This window comes from Cetorhinus maximus, chromosome 8 (assembly GCF_964194155.1).
Source record: "Cetorhinus maximus chromosome 8, sCetMax3.hap1.1, whole genome shotgun sequence".
NCBI classification, from domain to species: domain Eukaryota; kingdom Metazoa; phylum Chordata; class Chondrichthyes; order Lamniformes; family Cetorhinidae; genus Cetorhinus; species Cetorhinus maximus.
This window is the reverse complement of record NC_135886.1, coordinates 130172408-130198074: the sequence shown is the minus strand read 5'-3', so window position 1 is coordinate 130198074 and position 25667 is coordinate 130172408. Positions and strand designations below refer to the sequence as shown.

Genomic DNA, 25667 nt, shown 5'->3' with positions numbered 1-25667 from the left:
CTCTCGCTCTGTATCTGCTGTGGCTCTGGCTGGTGGAGGGGGGGGGAGGGGCGGGCAGCCTCCGCTGCGCCCTCTGCAGTCCCCCGGGCGGCGGTGCAGGGAAGCTCGGGCTCTTTCTTCTTTTCTTCTGCTCGCTTGTCAAGGCCCAGGAGGAACCGTAAGTACAGTGCAGAGAGAGAGAGAGAGAAAAAACAACAAATTAAATTACCAGGAACTTCCTGTCGTCTTTGGTGAGAATGTAAACGGGTTTTCCAACATCCGAGCTGGGGCGAGAGAGGGAAAATAAAGTGGCTTTAGGTCGGAAATCGGCGCGACGTCGGCACCTTTAATGAACCAGGAAGAGAAAAGCCTGTCACTCTTGTCATTATTTGCTTCTTGGCGTTTTATGTGCATAAAAATATTTTCCTGAGGTGATTATTTTTTTTTTGGGGGGGGGTGGAGGGGGATGAGGTGTTTTCCCTCCTCCCTCTCTCTCTCTCTCTCTCCCTCCCTCTTCCCTCCCTCCCAGGATGGAGAGTTATATTCAGATGAGTGGTTGTTTCCCCCTTCAAAAAAAAGGGGACTGGTGAATCCAGGCAAGAGGTTTAAAAAAAAAGAGCCAGGAGTTTAAAAAAATATAGCACCAGACTCCCCTTTATGTCTAGATTATCTAGATTAAAGTGTTAGTGGGATGTTTCCAGGCCTGTCTAGGCCTTGCACTGAAAGGCACAACTGTCCCTGTGGGCGTTTAAAATACTTGGTCCTAAGGCAGGCATGCAGTTTTAGGGTTGTTCTTTTATTGCACAATTTTTATTTTCTTCTTCTTCTTCACACTGTTCTTGCTGTAGGGAGTGTGTGGGGGTGGTTTGGGGGGAGTGGGGGAGAAAAAAAAAACCTTGATTGGAATAGATTAGATCTTCAGTTGCATGACCCTTGAAGCATGCCAAAAGTAATCCTTGGTGTGCTCGCAGAATGCCAACTGTGTTTTGGGGGTATTGTCCGCTGTCCAGAAATGCACATTGTTTTTTTTTTCTTCTTCTTCTTCTTCTTCTTCTTCTGCGAGCGAAACTTTTAGAGGAAAGCGCCCTAAAATTGCATGTTTTTAATTAATAAAAAAAAATCCTATCTAACTTTTATCCTGTTTATTTAAATTGGAACAGATTTTGTTTTCGAACGAATAGCTGCCAGGGCATACCACAAAATTATTTTAGCGCAAGAGCATTTGCAGTGGAACAAAACGTAATCTGAATTTAAACATTTTGCAAAAATTGAAGTTTTTCATTCTGATCTACGTTTTGATACTCTTATTATTTTATGTATGCCGCTCGCTGAAACTTTGAAGTTGCCTATCTCGTTATTCTTTCAGTACATATCTTGCAAATCTACTTCCAGAAAGCAGAACACTCTAAGCCATGGGAGTTCTTCACAGCTACCATAAGACCATCTTCCATTTCTGTGGGACAAGCCTGCTATTTTGTGTTCTTCCCAGTGGCTTGGGTGTTAGTGAGACCTGGTTGACCTCAACATTCACTTAAGGTTAGGATTCTGATTGAAGTAAATTGAAAGTTAGGGAGAAAAAGTACTTTTGATGTCCCCCTCAGATACCCAAGGTCATTTGGCCAAGTCGAGTGGTAGATACGGCAGTAAGCCATTTATGTTTATCGTTATTGATTAAACAAGCTAAAATTGCGGGAATGTGCATCATCAATGCTACAATAGGAAGGCTGTTAGATGGTAGGTCTGGTTTTGAGCCCCCTCTCACTACAATCTACATATATAAAAGTAAATAGACTGTTAATGGATTGATGTAAATATTGTTTTCTCAATCTGACTGAGTCCATTCTGTTACTTGGCTTACTACCAAACTCAACAAGTAATTGTATGGATTCACTTTGTCCTCTTCAATTTTGACAACTTTTCTCTTACTGATGCTTTTCAAGGATTGACTGAGATTACTTTTACATTGCCCAGCTTTTTCAACCACTTTTTAAAGAAAAATAGTTTGCATGTTACTAAACCCATTAACTACCTCTTTGTCCCGGTATTTAGCATATGTGACCTCTGATAGTTTTCTGTAATATTCCCCGCCTACTTTTCGGTTTTGATGAGATTTAGCTAAAATATCCACTTGTATTTTCTGTTTACAGAGATTGATGGACTTGCTATGTATTTCCATAATCTTGTGTTTTATTTCAGACTTCCAGCATTTGTGATTTTTCCCTTTTTATCTATTTTTGGAAAATGGGGGCAAAAAATTAAATGTCAACAGCTTACAATGCAGAGTATGTTTACAGTGAGAGGAAATCTAGATGAATTTCCATTAACTAGCAATCAAGCTTTCATTAGTTTTGGATTTGTAATACTTGCAATCCCTTGCTCATCGGGTACGCAATTTGACCCTGAGCCATACAGATTAGGAAGGCGCCATGTTTGATTCCTGGGTTTTGTTGAGGCAGCCAGTCTTAGCCAAGGCAGCAGTTGGAGTGCTGTGAAAGGCCTTTAATTTAAAAAGGGGAAAATAAGTTGATTTAACTGAGTTCCCCCATCCAGCTGCTATCCTAAGCCTGGAAGTGTGTGTGGGCAAGAAAGGGAGACCGGGAATGGGCTTGGCTGCGATGGCTGTCGAGTTGAATAACTGGCCAGCACTTGGTATCAGTTGTTTACCACTGATGGACAAGCAGATTAAAGCTGCTTCACCACTCCCAATATTGTGGATCCAGGGTGATGTGCCCACGCAGCTGCCTGAGGAAAGTGCACTTCTTTAAAGTAATGTTAGCTGCTTGTTCACATGAAGCTGCATCCAGGGTAAGTAGTTCTTTCAGGAGGGGAGAGGTAAGGTGAGAGTATGAGGGAAGGGAGCAGAAATGATAGGTGAGTGAGCACTGTTCTTAGCGTGGTGTTTGAGTGTTCTGAATATGTGGGTGTGAGATGGCATCATTCACTAGATGAATCTTAGTAAGTTCATTAGTCATTAGTGCAAAATGTGGGAAGGTAGTCCGATTGGTGTCTTTTTCTCTCCATCGTGGATATAATGTTACAAAGGTTATTCACAGCTGCACTGAAATGTTGCAAACAGCAATACGGAAACTAATGCTCTTCAGTGTGGAACTGGAGCAAGTACAATATACATAAATGGGCAAAACAAAAACCCAGAAGGAAATCAAAGAATGACATAAGAGGTGTAACATTGGAATGTTACCAAGTTCTTATATTCTCTCACTTTTGTTGGACAAGCCTTGCCCAGTACAATGAGCAAGCACTAAACTAGTACTACAGACTGTGAATTTTCTATATCCTTAAGAGCTGCTAATTTGAATCCCACTCAGTTTTTTTGCTGTGTGGCCCTTGCAAATTGACACAAATCACACTGAATCTTGAAGCTCATTCATCCATTTAATTGGTGATAATAGTACTATACATTTTTTAAGTTAAAAGATCTTGACCTTTCCCTTGTGTAGGATTGTGGCACAATATTGTTTTTAAAAAGACAGCTATCGTGTTTTGTTTACTGTTACAAGCAGCTGGTGAGAATTACTAATCGCATGTGACTGTATTCTTCTGACATTGCTGTCTTGTTAACACCTGTGAGGGAACAGGCTGATAGGAATAGATCTGTTCCTATTTATTTTTAATTGTAGTTTTATAAATGACCCTAGTTCCCCGAACAGAACATTCACCCTGAAGCCTGACCTTTGCTGCAGTAAACTATCTGAATTAAAATTAGTGTTGTTGTATGCCAGGCCTTCCTCAGAAGTAGGCCTCATGTTGGTCCTACTGGGACAAACTGACAGTGTAAATGGGCTACAGGATGGTGATCCAAATCAGCCGATGCCCCCCAGACCAATTGCTGCTTTTCGCCTTCCGTGCTAACATTTGCTTATGACAAGTTTAAAAAGACAGCCTGCACATACCTTAATTATGTTTGCAGCGTGGGTGGCTAATACTACTTTTTACCTACTAACAACAGGGCAGTTCCATTAGATGTTAGTATGTGATTACAGGTCCTTGATTATCAAACTGAGTAAAAGCTTTAGAGAGTAGCAGCAGACAGTATTCCGTGTTGTTTCACTGGATGAACCCATTCATAGTGAAAGTGCAGAGATCAATTTTTAACTTGTATTTGCACATTGATTGAATCTGTGGTTATATTGAAGTTGAGAGATGTAATTGAGGATCATTATATTAAATGTGTGTGGCACTGCAACGGTTACACCATACGTTCTCAATAGGTTAACAATAGCAATTAGAAATTTGCAAATGCAAAAAAAAATTTAAATTGAAGCAGCAACAGTGGCTGCTGGTAGGTAGGCCAGCTGTTGGGTGCATTACTGAGAGGGAATGGGCTAATAGTGGGAGTCAAGACTTGAGGTGATTCAGATTCAAACCTGCAGCCAGTCAGGTTATAGTGGTATGGGTCCAAATTTGTGCTGGTGGGAAGCCAAACCTTACATTGAATTTTGTTCATGGCAGTGCCAATTTGGAATACAGCAGCTTTCATTAGTAATGTGCTCCACACATGCCAGTGAAGGTTTGGAGCATTTAACATGGAGGGGAAGTGAGGCACCCAGCAGGAAAACAAGAAAATTTCAAATGGTTGAATGGGGTGAAGAGATCAAAGGCATGGCCACAGAAATGGGTGGAGAGGGGCTTTTTGCAGCAGCAAGTAAGAAATCAGGGCCAAGTGATTTTGGGGAAATGTTGCAAAAGGCAGAAGTGTACAATTGAATAATTGGGCTATGATGACAGATTCAAGGGAGCAGGGAACAAGAGGAAAGGGTGGGCAGGGTCATGTAGCTTGAGAGATCGGGTGGAGTGAGGCTGTGGAGACATTTAAAGAGAGAGAGACAGTAATCTTAAAGTAGACTTCCTGTAGCACAAGGAGCCAGTAGATATTAGCAAGCACAGAGTTACGGGGTTGGTAACAGATTGAGGAGGAAGGTTGGTTATGAATTTTGTACACGAGGGTACATGAAAGTTAAGTTCTAGATTAGCTGCAATTTTGGAGGGAGGCATGTGAGGAGAATGTTGGAAAATGTAATCCTCATATGTAGCAAGACCTGGACAACATTCAAGTTTAGACTGATAAGTGGCAAGAAGCATTCGTGCCACACCAATGCTAGGCAATGACCATCTCCAACAAGAGAGAATCTAACCATCTACCCTTAACAGTCATGGCTACAAGAGTAGGTAAGAGGCTGGGAATTCTGCAGTGAGTAACTCGTCCCCTGAACTCTCCAAAACCTATCCACCATTCACAAGGAACAAGCCAGGGGTGTGATGGAATACTTCCCACTTGCCTGGATGAGTGCGACTCTAACAGCACTTAAGCTCAACACCATCAAGGACAAAGCTGTCAGCTTGGTCGCCGTCCTATCCACCATCTTAAGCATTCCTCCCCTTTGCTACTAGTGCACAGTGACAGCAGTGTGTACCATAGACAAGATGCACTGCAGCAACTCACCAAGCTTCCTCCACAGCACCTTACAAACCTGTGACATCTGCCACCTAGAAGGACAAGGGAAGCAGATGCATGGGAGCACTACCACCTGGAAGTTCCCCTCCAATCCCCATTCTGACTTGGAAATATATTGTTGTTCCCTCAATGTGGCTGGGTCAAAATCCTGGAACTCCCTCCCTAACAGCACTGTGGTGTACCTACACCACATGGACTGCAGTGGTTCAAGAAGGCAGCTCACCACCACCTTCTCAAGGGCAACTAGGGATGGGAAATAAATGGTGGCCTAGGCTGATATGCTCATATCTCATTAAAGAATTTTTTTAAAATGTAGAGTTAAAGCCACTGTGGGGGAGTGATAGGAATTTGGCACGCAGAAGTCAGGAGCTGGAAGATTATGGATTTAATGATGGAGAGGATGTGGGATGAAAGGCTCAAGTTGACAGAGCAAGATGTCAAATGTGTGTACCATTAGTGAGCATGAGAACCTAGTCTGGGAGGTTGATGCAGGTGGGGCCAAAGAAATGTGTGTGCTGGTAGGGACTGAAAAGAGTGTCTTGGCTTTATTCAGTGTTGACCTGATGAAAAGGCCCGCATCTCCATGACCTGATGTCAAAGTGGCAGTCAGAAGATATAGCAGCTGTGTCAGGGATGTGGGTGGAAGAGGAGAGGCAGAGTTGGATGTCATTGTGGGAGCTGATTATGTCACTGAAGGATAATCTGCAGATCACATGGATGATGGATTCACAAATTGGCCTGAACTTGCTGGATATTTAGAAGGTGGATTCCAGGTAGAGTTCAGCTCCTGGATCATGATGGCCTGGATTAGCGATAGGAATAACAGAAAAAGAAAAACCAGGTTACAAAAGAAAGAGATTAACAGCGTACACCATCACGAAAGAGTAAATCGGACAGCAACTTCTGGCAGCCATACACGTGCAATTAAACGACTTCTAGCATTTACTGATATAGCTGAGGAACTGATTATTCTTGTGGGATAATAGTTTATTCTTGAGCATTGGTACAAAGGGATGATGGTGAGGCGGACAATTTAAAGACACCTCAAAACCCAAGACAAAACTGTTCATTAAAACCGTGCAGTTCTACAGTTGGGAAAACGCATGTATTACGGCATTTATGTCTCTTTATTGCAGACTTTCTTAAGCATCAGTTAAAGATTGTGAGTTGTCTTTTTATGTCTTTTGTTCCAGTTTGGCTCATTTGTAGCACTGATTTCTAGGTTAGAGGTTTGAGTCTCACCACGAATCTGAGCTGACACTTCGCTGTTGTCCAAGTTGTTGTTCTTTGAATGAGGCATTAAACTGAGCCATCCTTTGCCTGTTTGGTGAGACGTTAAAGATCCCATGGAATTGGAAGAAGAACAGGAAGAATTCCTAGTGTCCTGATCAACGTTCTACCCTCGAGCACTACCACTAAAAATGATCATTCACCTTGTAAGATATTGCTTGTGTGAAGCGGCTATTATGCTTACATGCCTCATCATAATTCATTGCATGTGAAATGTTTTGACATGCTTCTGATGGATATGATAAGGTACTACATAAATACCGATCTTTCTTTGAGTGTATATATACATCCACGTCTTGTGTAATTACTGTTCAAACTCAAATTGTTTGGGTGGCAGCTAGGTTGTGCTTTGGAAGGTTCAAACACCATACTGGGTACCAGAGCAGCATCTCTTATGTAAAGCACCATTAAGAGGCAACTGATACAAAATCAAATTTAGCCAAAATTAGGGAACTTCATGGCTAGAGCCAAGTTGGGCAAATGTGGGTCGCCTTGGCTACAAAATTTAGGTTAGGGACTTATTATGGGAAGGATGGCATGGGAGGGAGGTGATAGTATATAAGGCATGGAAAGGCATGAGAGAGATGGATGGGATGATAGAATTGGTTAAGTTTACTAATTTGACCACAAATGTTTTGTGTGTTTCTGCTAGTTGTACAGTAACCCCAGGCATTGCCTGTGCAAATTACCCCATGTATTATAAATTCACTTGCATTACTACAAAGCAAGGCTGCAATATAAACTTGTACCCTTGCACTCTACTTGCTAAATGTTAGCAAGTAAAGGTAGTGAGTAGATGAGCCATGTATAACAGAGAGGCCCCAGCACAATGCAGAGCTGGAGAATCTCATTCTGGGTGCTGGGTGAGGCTGCTACATTTAACTTTAGGGTTTCTGGTTCAGGGAGGGAAATATCAACCAAGGTTACTACTCCCAGTGATTCCCACCTGCAGTGCGTGTGAGGGCATGATGTTGGTGAGGACAAGGTTGGGCTTGTCTGTAATAGTCCTTAAAGAGTGACTCTTCCATCTCCAGCCCAGCAAGGAACAATTATCCTCAGGATGAAAAGAGAAGGGGCATTGTGAAAATTGATGGAAAAGAAACTTGTATTCAGAGTTAAAAATAGTGTTATGGATGTTCAACTTTTTATACTATTTTTCTTTCCCGTTGGTCACTTTTTTCACTCCTCTTTTTGTATTCAGGGGTGTATTCAGGGGTGACTGAAAAAGCTTTGGTTTAGATTTTCAACGTTCGCTTGTAGATTGAAAACAGAACCTGGATCCACACCATTAAAATTATAATCATAATAATACAGGTGTAAAGATGGCTTGTCGCTTAAGATTTTTCTCCAATTATCTTACGTTAAAGTGCCTTTTATTTTGAAATACTTAAAAAAGCTGTATCTTTCCAAATTTCCCTTCACCTGACATCCACAAATGATTCCTTTTAACATGGTTTCTGATCAGGTTTGGGGACCATGCTCAGTTTCTATCCCCCTGCCTAGGAAGAGGACACAGAAACTGATTGTGAGACTGGATTGTGTGCTAACTCAATGAGGAGTGCAGATTGAACTTTGGACCATTCTGTTTGGCATGGCTTGGTCGTACATTTACTCACCAACAAGGAAGTCCCTACAATGACTGTTTAATGCAACAAATGGTTCTAGAAAACCATCTTTGACTTAAGTAAAACTCTTGATGGCAGTGATGCAGTCAAGCAGTGGGTTGAGTGCTTTTGTATCACCCTGATAGTGAAGTCCCTGACTCGGACAGGGATGGTGGTGTTGGGGATTACTGAATTATTGCTAAACACATTCCCACAAAGGAGGTTCAAGGAAAGTAGGAGCTGAAAGTCTCCTGGGCAGCACTCGTGCACCACTCAGATTCAGAATGCCTTGTTCCTTGGAGGTCTACAAAAAGGTTGCCTTTAGACCATCTTGGAGTATTGCTGTTGAGACCTGGGGGAATTGGGGAACAAATAGAGGGAGTTCTCAGATAATAGAAACTGGCCTTTAAATTCCTATGCGCAAAAATTCCACTAGTTTTTATTATAACAAAGATAGAGGTAGGTACAAGGAGGGAGGTGTATGTAGCAAGGACCTGAAGAGTGGCAAAGGTGAAACTGCGTTTGATTTCTCTTCACAATGTGGCTGCAATTAGAAGCTTGTGATGTGGAGATTTGTGGTCATGACTCCATGTTCTGCTACTTAGAACATTGCGCTTTATGTCTGAATCTTTGAAAAATAAATCATTTCATGACCTGTTGAGGTAATATATAATACAAAAAGTTATGCCGCGGAGTAGTAGTCCCTAATTACCTACAGTTGAGTTGCCAAGGTGAGGCATTGAGAGAAATCAAAAACAGTGATGGAGTTAACCCAGGACACTTGCAGATCTCTTAACCACCATTTGTCTTTATGATTGAATAATGCGCAAAATAAATTGGAACTTCGTTGTTTTCTCAGTTAGTTTTTCAGCGCAGCTTTGATCTTGAGGTTTATAAATAACCACAAACTCCCTGCCACCACCACACCCCAACCTCCCCCCACCCCCAACTCTTTAAAAAATCAGTGCAGCATAGCAAATGTAGTTCTGTTGAAGAAATCCCATCAATCTTGCATCCAGCTTCCAGTCAGAACGACCTACTTCTTCAGTGTTGGCAGGCATGGCTGCAAATTCTTGATTATTTTCTGGCCAGTTGAATCAAATTGTTAACATGTAGCAATAAAGACCATGACTCAGAACCACAAAAACGATGTGTTTAAGCCAAACCCCTCGTCAGTCATAGTCCACAAGCACAAGTATCCAGGCAACAGGCCATGGAGGAGTCTATTGCAAAGAGGACAAACAGTTGCTCCAGATCTCACTCTTTTGTATCGAAAGACTAAAATTAGCAGTTGTGATGTTTGATATTGACTATGCCGTATGTGTTTTCATGTCGGTTATCATACAAAGCCTCTTTCCAGACTTTTAAAACAATACTTTGTTGAGACCTCAGTTTTACTCGTTACTAATGACAGATTTTGAGGCCCTATTACATTAACATTTGGCAGCATCTTCAAAATGATATGCAGTTCTTTGTTTTAGCAAGGGAAGAGTGTGTTTCAGTATGTTCTGTAAGCCCTTTTACCCATGCCATTCCTCTGCCAAAGATTGAACTTGTTGTGGATTACGATACTGGCTGCCTTTTCCCAAATGACCAATGCTCATCACTTGAGTCGAAGCAATGATTGTGAGTGAAATGGTCCACAACAAGGGATCACCACTGAACCAAAACCAGTCGGATGCACATCACAGTAGGGCTAATTTGATAGTGATTAGGAGTGCGAAGCCTGGTTGATGTCATTCCACTCCTCAAATTTGAGATGCTGAAGCCATTTGTATGACTTCTGCTGCAACCCTGTCTGGTATCAAGGTAACATCACGTCTCCAGGCCCAATGCAAGACAAGGCAGTGGACTTAAGTACCGAGTGAGCTGTGGGAGTAGTCACATTTTTTCAGATCTCTAAAACAATACATTTGAAATATGTAACACTACACACCTTTATTGCTAGTTTTCCAATGTACTCCTGGCCTGCCTCCCATCTTCCACCCTCTGTAAACTTTAACTCATCCAAAACTCTGTAGCCTGTATCCTAACTCATGCCGAGCCCCATTCATCCAGCACCTCTGTGCTCACTGACCTATTTTTGCGTTCTGTCAAGCTGCTCCTTAAGTTTAAAATTCTCACCCTTGTGTTCAAATTTCTCCATGGACTTGCCACAACCTACTTCTGTAATCTCTTCTGGTCCAACAACCCTCCGAGAACTCTGCATTCCTCTAATTCTGTCTCTTGGGTAGTCCTGATTTTCTTTGCCTCACCATTGGAGGCCTTGCCGTCAAGGCCCTAAATTCTGGAATTTCTCCCCTAACCTTTTGTGTCTCCATCTCTTCTTTAAGACCCTCCTTAAACCCCACCTCTGATCAAGCCTTTGGTGACTTGTCCTATTATCTCTTTACGTGGTTTATTGTCATTTTTTTCCGCTGATAACGCTCTTATGTACCTTGGAATATTTTATAAATGGAAGGTGCTATATAAATGCAATGTGTTGTTGTTTAAAGTACCAACCGCAGATGACTGTGTTGCGCCAATTCGTTTATTTTAATTAAGTACTCCATTATTTGCTAGCTTTTGCTCAAGAAAAAATATTGGTGGCACCTTTCAGTAGCCAGTTGTAGGAGGGAATTTGTACTTAAAAGAAGGGACCAATGAAAATAGCTCATTTCTTTCCTTAGCTAAGTGGTATAAGGAAAAATGAGCTATTTTAAAAATGGCCAGGATTTTGTGATTGTAACGATGGTGAAGCCAATAGTGTTCACCTTCATCACGCCACTGAAACTGACAGCAACTTTAGGAGACTGCAGATGTGCAGAGTAGACCAAAAATCCCGAAATTGCTGAAGTTGAGGTTCCCCCAGAGTGCAATCCCTGAGCAATCATTGGGTTGACCAGAACTTTCACCTTTCTGCTGTTAGTCTTGCTATGAAAAAACCCTTGAGAAAAGCTTCACCTTGTTGAATGAGGTGTAACTAGGTTTTTAATGGAGTAATAACTTTGTACTTACTGCTAACACCTTCACTGGCCCTTGGAAAGCTAATATTATACTTGTGGAACATCAAATTTCTACACTGTGAAAATAAATTTCCACATCTTAAATTTTTCTAAAAGTTTGTTTATATTGATATTTTAACTTCTACCTTTAGCCACTTGATCATTTATTTTGCTATCTGAAAATTTAAGTTAAAAGTGGAGGGATTCAGTGCTTTTAACTTCTTGGTTTGCTGTCTGTGCGAATATTTTAATGTGATTGGTTGTTTGCCTTGCTGGCCAACTACACTGCTGCTGCATGCTTGGAGATCCCGTTGACTTGATGCCTGATTTAAACTGTTGTTGAGAAAGGGGAAAACCACACCATATAAGATCACGAGATCTTTGTGGGCTGATCTCTTCAAGGTCAACAGTGAGCACTGTTGCTTCACCAATGACCAGAAAGTTGGGTCCAAAATCTTAATGTTGTTTGGTCAATAAGCTCAGAATTAAATATTTTTCTTAAGTTTTTTTAAAAAATTCATTCATGGGATGTGGGCATCGCTGGCTAGGCCAGTATTTATTGCCAATCCCTAATTGCCCTTGCTCAGAGGGCATTTAAGAGCCTAAAGGGTATTAGTGAACCAGATAGGCTTTTACAATCGTCAATGGTTTCATGGTCGTCATCAGACTTTTCACCAAATGCTGTAGTGGGATTAGAACCCAGATCCCCAGAGCATTAGCCTGGTCTTTGGAATACCAGCCAGTGACAGTACCACTATGCCACCACTTTCCCATGAAAGTGAAAGTATCTTATAACAGCAGCTTGGTACAGAAGTGCGCAGCCAAAATGTTTTTTGTCAGGTTCTTAAAAATTCTAAAGCAAAAAGTTTTCTCCTCTCCCCAGATAGCTTTAGTGAGTAGTGGTAATGATGAGTCAGATTACATTAGCTGAGCTGGATTGGGTGTTTGCATTAACAGAAAAGACATTATTTTGTGTAATTTTCACCTGTTAAAAATGACCAGAAACTTCTATGAGGAGGGAGTGGCAGAATAACAGCTGTCCAAGAGGCACAAATTGTACAAAGATCTTCTTCTTTAAGGTAGGTTTTAAACCACTTTGTTAGAAATCATGGCTTATCAGATAAGTTTGGAGGGTTATCACATGGAAGTGGCTTTTTGGAGGAGGATAGAAATTTACCTTAAAGTCCAGGGTTTGAAATTCCTGCATGCATTAGTATTAGTTAAGCTTTTATGTCAGATACATTTTCACAAATTTGTTAACCCACGCATTGAGCACAGGATGTTGAAATTCCTCCCGTGTGCGTTTTTTTGTACTGGTAGTTGACACTTTCATGTCAAATTCCTGCGTGTGGTGTTTTAACAAAAATGTTGAAAAGCACTGTATGATTTCAGTAAAATACCGCTCACAGGCATTTGACACGATTGCATTAACCACTGTATTAAAAATATTATGTGGAGGATTTTCAACCCTTTTGTGTTCCAGATTTTTTCTTAACCCTTAAGGTGCTAGTTATTGTCTTTGTTAAGGTAACTGCAACTCCTGGTTATTCAGTAGATAAAAGTTGATGTGTAGCAGACTTTTTTAATCCAGTGTTTCGAAGTACTATATTGACAACTACATTTCCAAGTCTGAGGCAGACATGTTCTGCATTCAGTTGTGCAATATAAAGAATTTGAATTTGTACTGAAATGAGTGCTGATGTTTACTATATCCGGGCATTTTTATGTATAATGTGCAGTTGTTTTGTGAATTTAATTTCATGATTTGTAAATTTTTATGCAGTACACTAGAGCCTAAATTGCAAAGGGAACTTTGTTTCAAAATCCCCAGTTTTCTAATTACACAGTGTATAGAAATTGATTTAATATGGGAATGTACGTTCATTGATGGCTCAACAAAAAATGTACTGTCTGGTACTCCACAGAGCCAAGAAATCTCGGATTTGACCTGATCTATTGAGTTAGGTGGCCTTAGTCAGAGCAATGCTGTAGTTAACCCTCGAAGGAAATTAAGAACTTTCAAATATTCCCATTCATGAAATGCTCCCACCAGTGGAACTGAAAGCTGGAAAATGTGTACATGTGGATGTCGAGTGAATATTTAATTGGGCTTGGCTGTGATACTGTCCATGTCTTATGGCCAATAAACATTCACTGCTGAGGCTTGCACAGAGAAGATGGCCACGGGATACTGGAGAGCAGCCGTGTATGAGTTCTGCCCACATTGAGGCTCATGTAAATAATGAACGTATTTATGATGGTGTCTGTTGCCTATGGAAACATACCTCAGTGAGCAGTTGAGCTCTCCAGAAGCAGTTATATTACACTCTGGGCTCTAGTATGTGCTCTCAGTGATCTCCACTGTCCATTTCTTAAAAAAACTGCTAGAGAATGACATTGTGTCGCAAGTACTGTGGAAAGGAAAGCCATATGTACTGGGGAAAGGAAAGCACCTTGTACTTTCTTTATATCCTCACTTGGCCAATATGTTTTTGTTAACTTTTGTAAGCCTTTGTCCATTCTGAAGTTCTGAGGCAGAGAGAGAGAGACAGTGAAATAAATATATAATTTGGACGTTGAGGTACTTGAGTTTGGAACCATTAAGATTGCAGAGGTACAGGAACTTAAACCCAGGACAGAAAACTAGACTAACAGCTTTACACTTTGTAAGATGTGAAAGGCTTAAAAAATGGAAATGAAATGGAAAATCTTTTAGGTACCATAAAATGAATGAACTTTTGTTTGTTATGCACCTCAGCTTGAGAATCAGCTGAAAGGTGAATGAATTTGACTGTTGTCATTGACCTTCAGTCAGCCAATATATCAAGATAGAATGCTTCTTTTTAAAAAGCCTGCTTTCTGGAGTTTAATTGTTTTATGGACGCTTACATTTCAATCTAAAATTATATGTTTATATTTTTTGCAGATCATTGCAAAGAAAGCGTGACCTTTCAAAATATAAAAGGTAAATGTAGAACTTAAATGCCTACTTGAATGATTCTTGTTGTCTCCATTTACCTGAATTGAAACTTTTCAGAGTACATCATTTTAGTGGGATTTCTTGACAATGGATTTATCCTTAATTATCTATTTGATTAGAACTCTTGCGTCCAGTGTGACTCAGGTCTTACTTGAAATTACCAGACACATCAGTCCTTATAAGTGACATAGAAACAAAAATTAGCGATAAGCTGAAATAAAGACCTAATAAATACATTATCCAACTGATGAACATGAATAGATTAAAAATAGTTAGATTCAATGTAATGTGAATAAATAGCCAGTAAGCAGCAGCAAAACTGAGCAATCTAATTGCTCAATTTCTTCCTAAACCCACCAATCCTGAACTAGCAAGAGGCAGAATCTACCTAAATAAATTTATGACATTTATTTGAGATTTAATTTTTCAGCTAATTGAAATATATTTATATATGTAACCTAAGCAACCTATGAACGATTAAACTATATATAATAACATGCCTATTCTTCCTTAAAGTTTCTTGCACAGTTTTGTAAATGCCTAGAATATTTTCTGGTGGAAAGTTACATGGAGCTTGCAGTACTTGTCTAGAACTTGAATTATTGGGCTTGGCTTTGCTGCTGAAGCTTACATTTTTTCTGATTTACTATAGTCGCTACCTATCCTGATAATTCATACCCCCTTCATTTCAAGTCCATTGCATATTCTGATTCCTGTGCCCTCTTCAACAAACCAGCCTTTTTTCTTTTTGTGACTAGGCCAGGTCTGGTGCAATCCATTCATTTTGCTTCATTTAGCAGCCCAGCCTGCTTCTTGTGATTCCTGTGCTCCATCAACTGGCCCCTGCCAACTCGCTGTTAATCTTCCCATCAGCAGCTGAACTAGAATTGCCGAGAGTCCTTTCAACTCTTCCCTGGCCCACTCGACTAGCTGCCAGTCATTCCTGCCCCAACACCAATTTATTCCTACCTTCACAACTTCTCCAGCTCTTGTACTGAATTTACTAACCGTACTTGGATTGCTGCAGTTGAACACAGCATCATAACAGTGGTCAACAGGCACTTTTAGGAAAACACAATATGAATCCTGACTTGCTGCTACTTCTCAAACTATTAATTTCATCTCACTAAGTGCTCTGCTAGGCTATCTGCTCACTTCTTGGCTCACTTTCTTGCTTGTGTATCCTAAATGCTTCCTCTTTATCCACCCATCCTCGGCAAGTCCTGGATAGTTCCCCAACCCAACTCAACCCAACCCAAGAGTTTCCTTCACCCCATGATAATCCTGCTTCGCTGAAAGTACTTCTTGACCCACCTGCCTGCTTCAAATACTTTGGGGGTCAACAAGAGGTGAGGAAAAGTGAGAGCTGAAGAAGAAGCTAAAAGCAGGTGGAAGGAGAAAAAGACTGAAATTGTGCAGTGAAAGGAAGATGGAACTGGAGGGAGAGGGGGTGGATGAAAAGAAAGAAGTGAAAGAAAAGACAGAGACATTTGAGCAGACTGAGCTAGAGGGATACGAGATGCTGAGAACTTCCTGGTGAGGCTTAGTTCAAAATAGCTTGAAAATGACTGAATTAGAAAGTTTTTATTACCAAGGATGGTGATGGCTCTGAGCAATTTGCGAGTGAATGTGGGCATAAAAATATAAGAACAAGATTTTGCTCCAGGGCTGCAGGATTTAGTTCCAACAAAATTAATTTGCCACTCCCAAGAGCTGCAGTGGCCACACTTAAAAGTCCCCTTGCTCCCCATCTAAACATTTCTTCATAGCCTATGTCTCCTCTATGGCATTTCTCGCTCAGAGCTGATAATTCTGTGCTTGCCAACACTAAGATATCTGCAATTCCTCCATTTTGATTCGGGCAAATGATTTGTTCTTGGGTTTGGTTGCTATTGGACCTGGGCCTGTACTTAGGACTTGTGCCTATGTTCTGGCCTACTTCAAACTCTCTCAGCATTCATTCTCCCAACACGCCACCTCCCTGAGCTTCCAGAACCCAGATCCTTCCAGTGATTTTATCACCAGTATTTTCACACCCCTTCTGGTCCCTGTTGCTCCCATTCCTCAGAGTAGTATTCCACACTACTAGCCCACAGTTTCCCCAAATCCCTCCTTGTCTAGTGCTACCCTAATGCTACTCCCTCCTCCCTTTACCTGATCCCAGCCACTCTAAAATAAGTTTTGGTCTCCTTATTTAAGGAAGGATGTAAATGCATTGGAGTTGGTTCAAAGGAGGTTTACGAGATTGATACCTGGAATGAGCGGGTTGACTTATGACGAGAGGTTGGACAGACTGGGCTTGTTTCCACTGGAGTTTAGAAGAGTGAGGGGTGATATGATTGAAGTATACAAGATCCTGAATGTCCTTGACAAGGTGAACGTTGAGGATGTTTCCTCATTTGGATGAGTCCAGAACTAGGGGGCATTGTTTTAAAATTAGGAACACCCTTTTAGGACAGAGATGAGGAGAAATTTTTTCTCTGAGGGTTGTATGACTTTGGAATTCTCTGCCTCAGAAGGTGGTGGAGGTGGGGTAATTGAATATTTTTAAGGCAGAGGTAGATAGATTCTTGTTAGGCAAGGGAATCAGAGGTTATCGGGGTTAGATGGGAATGTGGAAATCGAAACACAAGAAGAGCCGCCGTGATCTTATTGAATCGCAGAGCAGGCTTGAGGGGCCGAAAGGTCTACTCCTGTTCCTATTTCTTGTGTTCTTATGTTCTAAAAGTTTTTTACCAGATCTCAAATTGCAAAGTTACCAAATGTTTCCAGTCCTCAGCACTTCCGCCTTTCATATCCCATCCTCCACGATTACTTATGTGACTATTTTTTCTCTGCCAAATACCCAACCAAGCCGTCTACCTCACTGATCACTTCCTCGCAAGCTCTAACCCAAATACTGTGCTTTCCCCCAGCCACAGAATGTCCCTCATTGAGCCTTGGCTCCACATTCCCTGTCACCTGCCTGTGATGCAGTACCTCGCTGACGACTTCAATTAGCCCACACAATCAACCCAGTATTGTTGTTTTCCACCTTCTGGCAAGTCCTGGGGCAAACTAAACTAAAAAGAAACCATTGAGAGCTACCACATAATGTCATTGGAAACATGCAGAACGGAGAGAAGACAGGAATTACAGAATGAGTGAAATGGAAACCAAGTCAAAAACATGATTGTGATATCAGTACTGCAATGAGTAAAGTAATAACCAAAGAGAGGTGGGGGGGAAAGAGGGAAACAAAAAAACTGGAACTCAATAAGAAAATAGGAAAGAAGTTACATGGTCACAGGGAGATGGATTTTTTTGCCAAAGGAGATGAAATATATTAGAATTCATTATCCATTATTTGTCAATGGAACAGTTGATTCTCTAACTCACCATGAACAGCACAGGATATCCACTTGTTTTTAGTAACATGTTTTTCAAATTCTCTAACAAAAACTATTCCAATGTATCCTCTGGCATGACCTAAATATAAGGCACCACGGTAATTGGGGTAAAATTTCCACCGCGGTTCTTCTGATCTTCTTTTAGTTTGGCAGAAGATCACCAGAGAAATAGTCCAACAGCTGTTTTCGTGCAAGTAATGGTGGGAGGTAGGGAGAACCCCTTTGGAAATTTTATTCCACATGTTTTTAACCAACAAAATGTACACTGTAGCAAAACAGCTTTCCTTGGGTGAACCATTTTTAATTAACTTTTTAACTTCAAAATAATTTGAGAAAACACTGGATGTTAAAATATTGCAGTATGGATTCGTTGTAAATCTTTATCTGATGTATTCCTGTGGGATTATACTCCACCCTTAAACTTATACACGATAGGTTACAATCCAAATCGGATCAAGTCATAAATGGTATGTTATGCTGCATTGTCTATATTATTTCCACAGAGTAAAATAAAATAAATTAAACTGCTTTTATCTGAGAATACAGCAGTAAGGGTTTCCCAACGTTTCCTGTGAATTTCTGACAAGTGATTACTGTTGATATAATTATACCATTTTGGAGTAAGTTTGTTCACTTAACAGGATTTGACCATAGTCTGTCAGCTGGCTCATCTTCATTGGAAATGTTGTCTTTATTTTTGATCTAGTTATGGAGAGCAAAAAACTTATTAGTGCAACTGACATTCATCACTCGGGAACATTGTTGAAGTCTCTAAATGAGCAGCGTACCCAAGGACTATTCTGTGACATTACCATAATTGTGGAAGATCGCAAATTTCGAGCACATAAGAATGTCTTGTCATCTGCTAGTAGCTACTTCCATCAGCTTTTCAGTCTCGATGGGGCTAACAACATATACGGACAAGTCCTTGAGTTGAACTTTGTCAGAGCAGAGGTGTTTGCAGAGGTTCTGAATTTTATCTACAGCTCCAAATTGGTGCGAGTGAATGCTGAACTTGTAAGTGAGTTGATTCAGTCTGGGCAGGCCCTGGGGCTAAAGTTCCTTGCTGACTTAGGGGAATCACTTTCAAAGTTAAAAGCAGTAGCACCTGCTACGGACAGTGCTGCTTCTGTGACAGATTCCAAGGGTGAAGCTCCACAGAAAGTTGCTGCTGATCCAACAGTGGAACCTGAACGCTTGATTATACATGTTGAAGAAGGAGGCCTGGGACCACGAATAACTGATGCTTTCTCTCTGTCCAGTGCAGAGTTTAGGGATTCTAAAGGTAACAGTCAAGCCTCGGTCAGTGGTGAAGATTCAGAGGATAATGATGACGTCATTTTCTGCAGTGAAATTACACCACCCAAACACCCCTCCAATATAGCTAGTAACAGTTTAGTGCAAACAAATATTATTATTCCCAATATACCAGTGAGTTCTGACAACTTAGGGGCTCAAACAAAGCACGTCACTCTGTTGCCAGACAGATCTCCGAAAGTTGGGGATTTCAAAGTCAAAATCTCTGATGGTAGCACAGGGAGTGGGCAGAATACTGTAATTAACCAGCAAAGCACAAAGATCGTAAATACGAAGTACGTTCAAGATGGCAAACATCCTGTAACCATAGTTAAAACAGCTGCCATTGATACTTTGTCTAAAGGTTGCAGAGTCTATGCAAATATTGACACAAACCCCAACACGTATCACATTGTGGTACCAAACAAAGACGACCTTGCCAACCGTGAACTCAAACAGAACAAGGAGCCTAGATCCCCTGAAAAAAAGTTGCTGCTGATCGGAGACAAGGTATCTGGCGATGGAGGCCACTCAAGTTTTCAAATCATGCCTGAAAATTCTGCTAATCATCTAAATAACTCAAGACCTGTATTCATCAATGATCAGTACTTTCCAGATGCAAAACGAATGAAAAGGGAACAAGATCATTATGAGTTAATTGTAGATGGACGTGTCTTTTATGTTTGTATTGTTTGTAAACGATCATATGCCTGCCTGACTAGCCTGAGAAGGCACTTCAATGTTCATTCCTGGGAGAAGAAATACCCTTGCCATTACTGTGAGAAAGTGTTCCCTCTTGCAGAATATCGTACTAAGCATGAAATTCTCCACACTGGTGAACGGCGATACCAGTGCTTGACATGTGGAGAGACCTTCATCAACTACCAGGTGATGGCATCGCACATTAGGTCAGTTCATAGCAAAAAGACTGGCAAGAGTGCAGCTGAAGATGAGACTGTCTCCGATTCCAAACTTTACCGCTTGCTGCCGTGCAAAACCTTACAGATCAGGCAATATGGATTCCTGACTGCAAGTGGTTCGGGTGCCATGGCTGAGATTAATGAAGATGGAATTGTATATCATGTAGATGATGATGATGATGCAGATGCTCCACAGCAGACCCCGCAGACCATAGGAGGCAGCAAGCCAACAAGCTGGGATGATATTTTTCCTCAGGAAGGAACCCCTGTTTACAGGTACAATTCCTTAGATGGCAATTCCGAATTAGAGTTTGTTATACCAGAGTCCTTCAGAGAACTGGCATGAAGTCATTCAGACTATGATGGAACTAAGCATAGCAAGAAAGTGGATTGTGATACCTGGTAAACTGCTGATAGACAGCCATTGGTGATATTAATGTACTAACTGACCAGTTAAGCATTCGTGTTTCAGGCAAACAAAAGATTCAGTGGCTGGACCATTGTATGGCTAACTTACAGTCTTTTTTAAAAGTGTTTCTGTCAAACGTAATGATGTCAGTGTAGTATACATCATGAATGTGAAACAGAATCTAGTCATGGTTTTGAACTAAAATGCGGTTTCTACAGAGGTTTCATCGGAAGTGGCCAGAAGTTAATGGGCATTTATACCTGAAGTACATTGAAAGAGTTTTCAATTTCTTTAGTCTTTACTGATCAAACAGCCATTACCCAGACGTCTATTTTTTACATATTTCTGTGCAGATAACTGAATTTGTAGAATTTTGTGTGTTAGCACTTTTCATTTTACATTGTAGAGCTGGGGTAAAAGGCTGCTGTTGATTTTTTTCTGGCAAACCCTTAAAAAATCATCTTCCTACAAGTAGCAAATCACTTTATTCTCCACTATTTAACACACTTTATTAATCACGCAGTCCTTCCTAAATTGACACCTCACTACCTATAAAACATGATGTCTCAAAGGTCACTGGAGAGCGATCAAAAGTATGAGAGTGTTGTGTTTAACTTCGGCAGCAGTGTCATTAAACAAAACTTTACAGTGGTAGAAAGCTTAGCTCCAGCCACTATTGGTAGTGATGGACAGGTGCAAATGTTGGTGCAAGTAGCTATGGTGCTAACACCATGGAAGGGAAAGGTTAATGATAACAGGTTCACGTCCATATTAGACAACTATAGTTCAACCCAGAAAGCCCGTCTTCCTTTCTCCCATGATCATTTGTCTTACAGTATTAATCAATCTTTCACAACTTTATAGTAATAATGTATCCATTTGAATTAAAACAAAATATTAAAAATGTGCCTAATTAAGCTAGATTTAATACATATAGAGTGAATAATGAGAAGAGATGGGTTAGGAAAAATTATCTAACCCCTGAGCCTGTTGTGTAGTCCACCATGAAAGGTGAATTATTTTGAATGACCCAATACCAAGCAGACTCCTCACTGGCCATTGTCTTGATATTTGTTGTATTGATTATATCTATTAAGCTAGATGCTAATGCAGTACTTTGGGATGAAAGCTTTTAAATCTAACAGTTCGAAAATGGAACTGTTCTTTACAATGTCTGGCTTACCTGAGATATGCATGTTAAGCGATATTTTCTTGCCAGATTCCAATTTTTCAAATATTATTCCTGTTTGTTTTTCTACTGTGAAGTTGGTAGCCTGTATGATTTAAAAAAAAGCAATATCCTGCTTTCCATTTTCAAAGTGGAATAGCATCTTAATTGTCATTTTCGTAAATGCTTAGGGACTTAATTTATCGTTTTGTAGCTCCAATGATTGTACTGCTAGAGTAAGTTTTGGGCACACAGCCACTCAGAAGGCTGGGGATTGCAAGGTTTTATTAGTGAGGTGGTTGATGCAGTTTAATGATGCCTTTTCATCCAAAATGCTTTTCAGATTTTTTTTTAATATTCCTAACTAAAAAAAATATTCGATTGAGAATATTTTATTGGCCTAAACACCCCACAATTGTGGTGTACGTCTTTAACCTGGTCTATCATTACCTTGGTATACGTTATTAAAAGCAAAAAAAATAAAAATTTGCTTTCACATTAAGTACTGTTGGCTTACAATATTGGAAATGTGTTTTGTAGAAAACTTCTGTTTAGTACCTATTCAGGAGTAAACTCTTAGCAAAATGATTTTTTTTTGTAAATGCTTCACTGTACGGATCAACATTGTACATATGCTTCACTTTGGGCAAAGAAACATGATCCCATAAGTCTTCTGAAATGTAGAAGAGTAATTAAACATGTAAAAGGAATAGCCTATCATTTTGTTTGTAACAGTTTTGCATGCATAGATTAGAACAGAACTGCAGAATAGAAAATCTTTTTACACTTGCATTACAATAATTTTTTTCTAATTACCTGCAGATTGGAAAAATTATGTTGGTCTATATAATACTGTTATGTCCTATTGTGCAAGCAAGATTAATGCTTTTGTACCAGTGAAAATAATAAAACTACTAATATGTAAATATAGTTGTAACAAAGCTTCTTCCTTAGTATAGGTTATTGTTAAGTCACTTTTCTAGTTTCTTTAATTTTGAGCCTTAGAATGTAAGTTTATTTATTGTATTTGCTCTTTTGATGATAAAAATAAAACTTTCAGAACATATTGACTTGTACCTGTCCATACTGTATGTGTTTTGTTTAGATAACTAATAACAAATATGGAATCCCTTAGCCTTCATGAAAAATATACTTTTTATAATGGAACTGGAATTTCTATGAACATGCAGTAAGAATGTCCTTTTTGTTTAAAAGAAGTAAATGTGCAGGTATGGTGATCTAAAATGTTCTTCTCCTTTTCTGAAGGGCTAGACTGCTGTTGGGTTACAATTCCATGGGTTTTGGCAACCCTCTGGCTCTTAGCTGAGTGATGCTTCTCCATGTGTTAGCATGGCTAGTTTATTCTTTATTCATTCATGGGTTGTGGAAATTGCTGGCAAGGCCTGAATTTATTGCCTATCTCTAATTGCCCTGGAGAAAGTGAGCGCCTTCTTGAACTGCTGTAGTCTGTGTGGTGTGGAGTTCCAAGTCATGATGTTGTGTGACTTGGAGGGGAACTTGCAAGTGGTGGTTTTCCCATGCGTCTGCTACCCTTGTTCTTCTAGACACTAGTGGTAAGGGTTTGGAAGATGCTGTCGAAGAACTATTGGCAAGTTGTTGCAGTGCATCTTGTTGATGGTACACACTTCAACCATGGTGCCCCAGTGATGGAGGGAGTGAATGTTCAAGATGGTGGATGGGGTGCCACGCAAATGGAGAGTATTCCACCTCACTTTTCACTTGTACCTTTTAGATAGTGGAAAGGCTTTGGGGAATCAGGTGATGAGGCAGGCTGTTGAATATTAACAGGTATGCGACCAGGTAGTATCTATTTCAAACTCGATCCAGTCCACATACTTACACTGGAGAAGATACAGAAAAGATTCACAAGGATGATACCAGAACTGAAAGGATATACTTATCAGGAAAGCTGAATAGGCTTGGGGCTCTTGAGAAAAGATAAGAATAATGGGTGACCGATAGAGGTGTTGAAGATTATGGAAGGGTTTAATAAGGTAGATGTGGAAAAATATTTCCATTTGTAGGGGTGTCCAAAACTAGGAGCCATAAATACAAGATAATCACTAATTAATCCAACAAGTAATATAGGAGAAAATTCTTATCCAGAGAGTGATTATAATGTGGAATTTGCTATCACAAGGAGTGGTTCAGGTGATTGGCATAGATGCATTTAAGGAGAAACAAGATAAAAACATCAGAGAGAAAGGAATAGAAGGATATGTTGATAGAGTTAGATGAAGTGGGGTGCAAAGAGTCTCATGTAGATTATAGACCATTTGGACTGAATGGCCTCTTTGTGTGTCATACAGCGGGATTTTCCGCACCTGCCCGCTGCCGTGATCTTCCGGTCCTGCCACAAGTCAATGGACGTCTGGCTGGGGCGCCGCCTCGCCCTTGGCGGGTCCCACCCGCGATGGGTCCGGAAAATCCCAGCCGTAGGGAAGAATTTTCAAGTTGACGAGTGGGGGCGGGGCCCGCTCGCTGACGCGTAAAATGACGCGCGGTGATGTTGGGCATGTGTCCCGATGTCACCGCGCGTCAAAGGCCTATTAAGGCCATTAAGAAAGTAATTAAGGTTGTTAAGAATGTTGCCCGTCCAACCTTAAGTTTGGCAGGCAGGCGAAGAGCCCAGGTGGCCTTCACATTTTTCGTGAAACCTCATCCATGGGCGGGATGAGGTTTCATGAAGGGTTTATTAATTAAATAAAAATTTTTGGAAAAAATTCATTGACATGTCCCAGCTCATGTGACACTGTCACATGAGGGGACATGTCTTAAAATATTTTTTCTTCATTTAAATTTTTAAACCTTAAACTAATCTCCCTGAGGCACCTACGAAAGAGTGCAGGCCCCGACTCAGGGAATCTCCCCACCCCCCCCCCCCCCACCCCCCGCCTGCACATGGAGCACTCAGCACTTCCGGGCACGCGTCACGCTGGATGGGCCTTAATTGGCCCGCCCACGTAAAATGGCGGCATGGCGCCGATCGGGTTCGTGCCCGCTCCCGCACAACCCCCCCAACGGGGGGAAATTTCTGCCCATAGCCTTTTTAGTTCTGTGTTCGTCTCATATGTTATTGACAAACATCAAAGATCACTGGCTGGTGCTAATGAATGAGAACTCTGACCAGTGACTTTCTGCCAAAGGAACACACTGTGTGGTTCCTTAGCTGAGATTGATCAACTTGAGTATAGAGCAGGGATCAGAGTTCCTGCTCTGCATGGCTCACTAGCATGCTACACACTAATTTACCCACTGAATTAGCAGGGGAGCCCATGAACATATTAATTGTGTACAGAGGGATTTATTCTCAAACAGTCTATTGTGCATCTGTCTGTGAACAATTGCTTGTTGTGTAAACAGTTTCAAATATACTTAATTAGGTTTTAATGAGATACCTAAAGTGACTTATTTTAGTCTAGTCAGTGTATTCCTTTCAAAAATAATAATCTTGTATTTGATTATGAATCACTACAGCCTTTCATTCACTAGAAAGCCAGGACTGGAATTTAATTACTTAATTCAGGGTGAGGGCAAGGAAATGCATCTATATAAATTTACGGCCCCCACGCCCCCACCCTCCCACTCCACTCTGGTTTTAAAAGACTTGGCTGCAAAGGGAAAGCCTGTACGCCTACACTTTAATGCAATGTGCGTAATTCAGTTGATATTGAGGACAATTGGTGATCTTACACTACATACATGGCACAGCACTAAGAACCACCATCATCTGCTTTCAAACCTTACTTTAGCAACTCTTGTCATGCTATTGAAAATTGTGTAAAACTTAATAATTACTTAGCACGGAATGGAGGGGAAAGGCAGGGGGAAATGTCCTAATATTTGAAATCAGACCAAAAGCATCACAATGCACCTTCAATAATGCACCTTCTCATATGTTATCCCTAGTGAGCTGGCTTCATTAAAATAAATTGATAAAGGAGTGCTTTGTAATTCCAATAATTTCAAAAGCAATGAAGGTGGTAATAGGTAGTAAGGTGGGTGCAAATAAACATTTTAAAAATAATTAACTCTCTACTAAGTCCGTTCATAATTAAACATTAAATTCCAGAAGTGCTTTCCTATAAACAAAACCCCATTTACAACTGGATATGTGCATGTTTGCTTACCATATCATAATCATAATGGCTGTT

At 40.6% G+C, this 25667-nt stretch overlaps 1 protein-coding gene across 9 annotated transcripts; it reads left to right on the top strand.

The window, feature by feature from the left end:
* The first annotated feature begins 87 nt into the window (after nucleotides 1-87).
* On the top strand, nucleotides 88-22558 carry zbtb33 (zinc finger and BTB domain containing 33). Of its 9 annotated transcripts, none has more exons than XM_078547620.1 (6): nucleotides 94-157; nucleotides 2176-2784; nucleotides 6675-6988; nucleotides 12333-12409; nucleotides 14257-14295; nucleotides 18406-22558. In XM_078547620.1, the coding sequence occupies exon 6, from the start codon at nucleotides 18408-18410 to the stop codon at nucleotides 20259-20261; it is 1854 nt and encodes a 617-aa protein (XP_078403746.1). In that variant the 5' UTR covers nucleotides 94-157; nucleotides 2176-2784; nucleotides 6675-6988; nucleotides 12333-12409; nucleotides 14257-14295; nucleotides 18406-18407; the 3' UTR covers nucleotides 20262-22558. The 9 variants fall into 9 exon arrangements, with proteins under 9 accessions (XP_078403740.1, XP_078403746.1, XP_078403742.1 ...); XM_078547616.1 differs by having other exon boundaries at nucleotides 6646-6988; XM_078547619.1 differs by lacking the exon at nucleotides 6675-6988.
* The last annotated feature ends 3109 nt before the right edge of the window (nucleotides 22559-25667 follow it).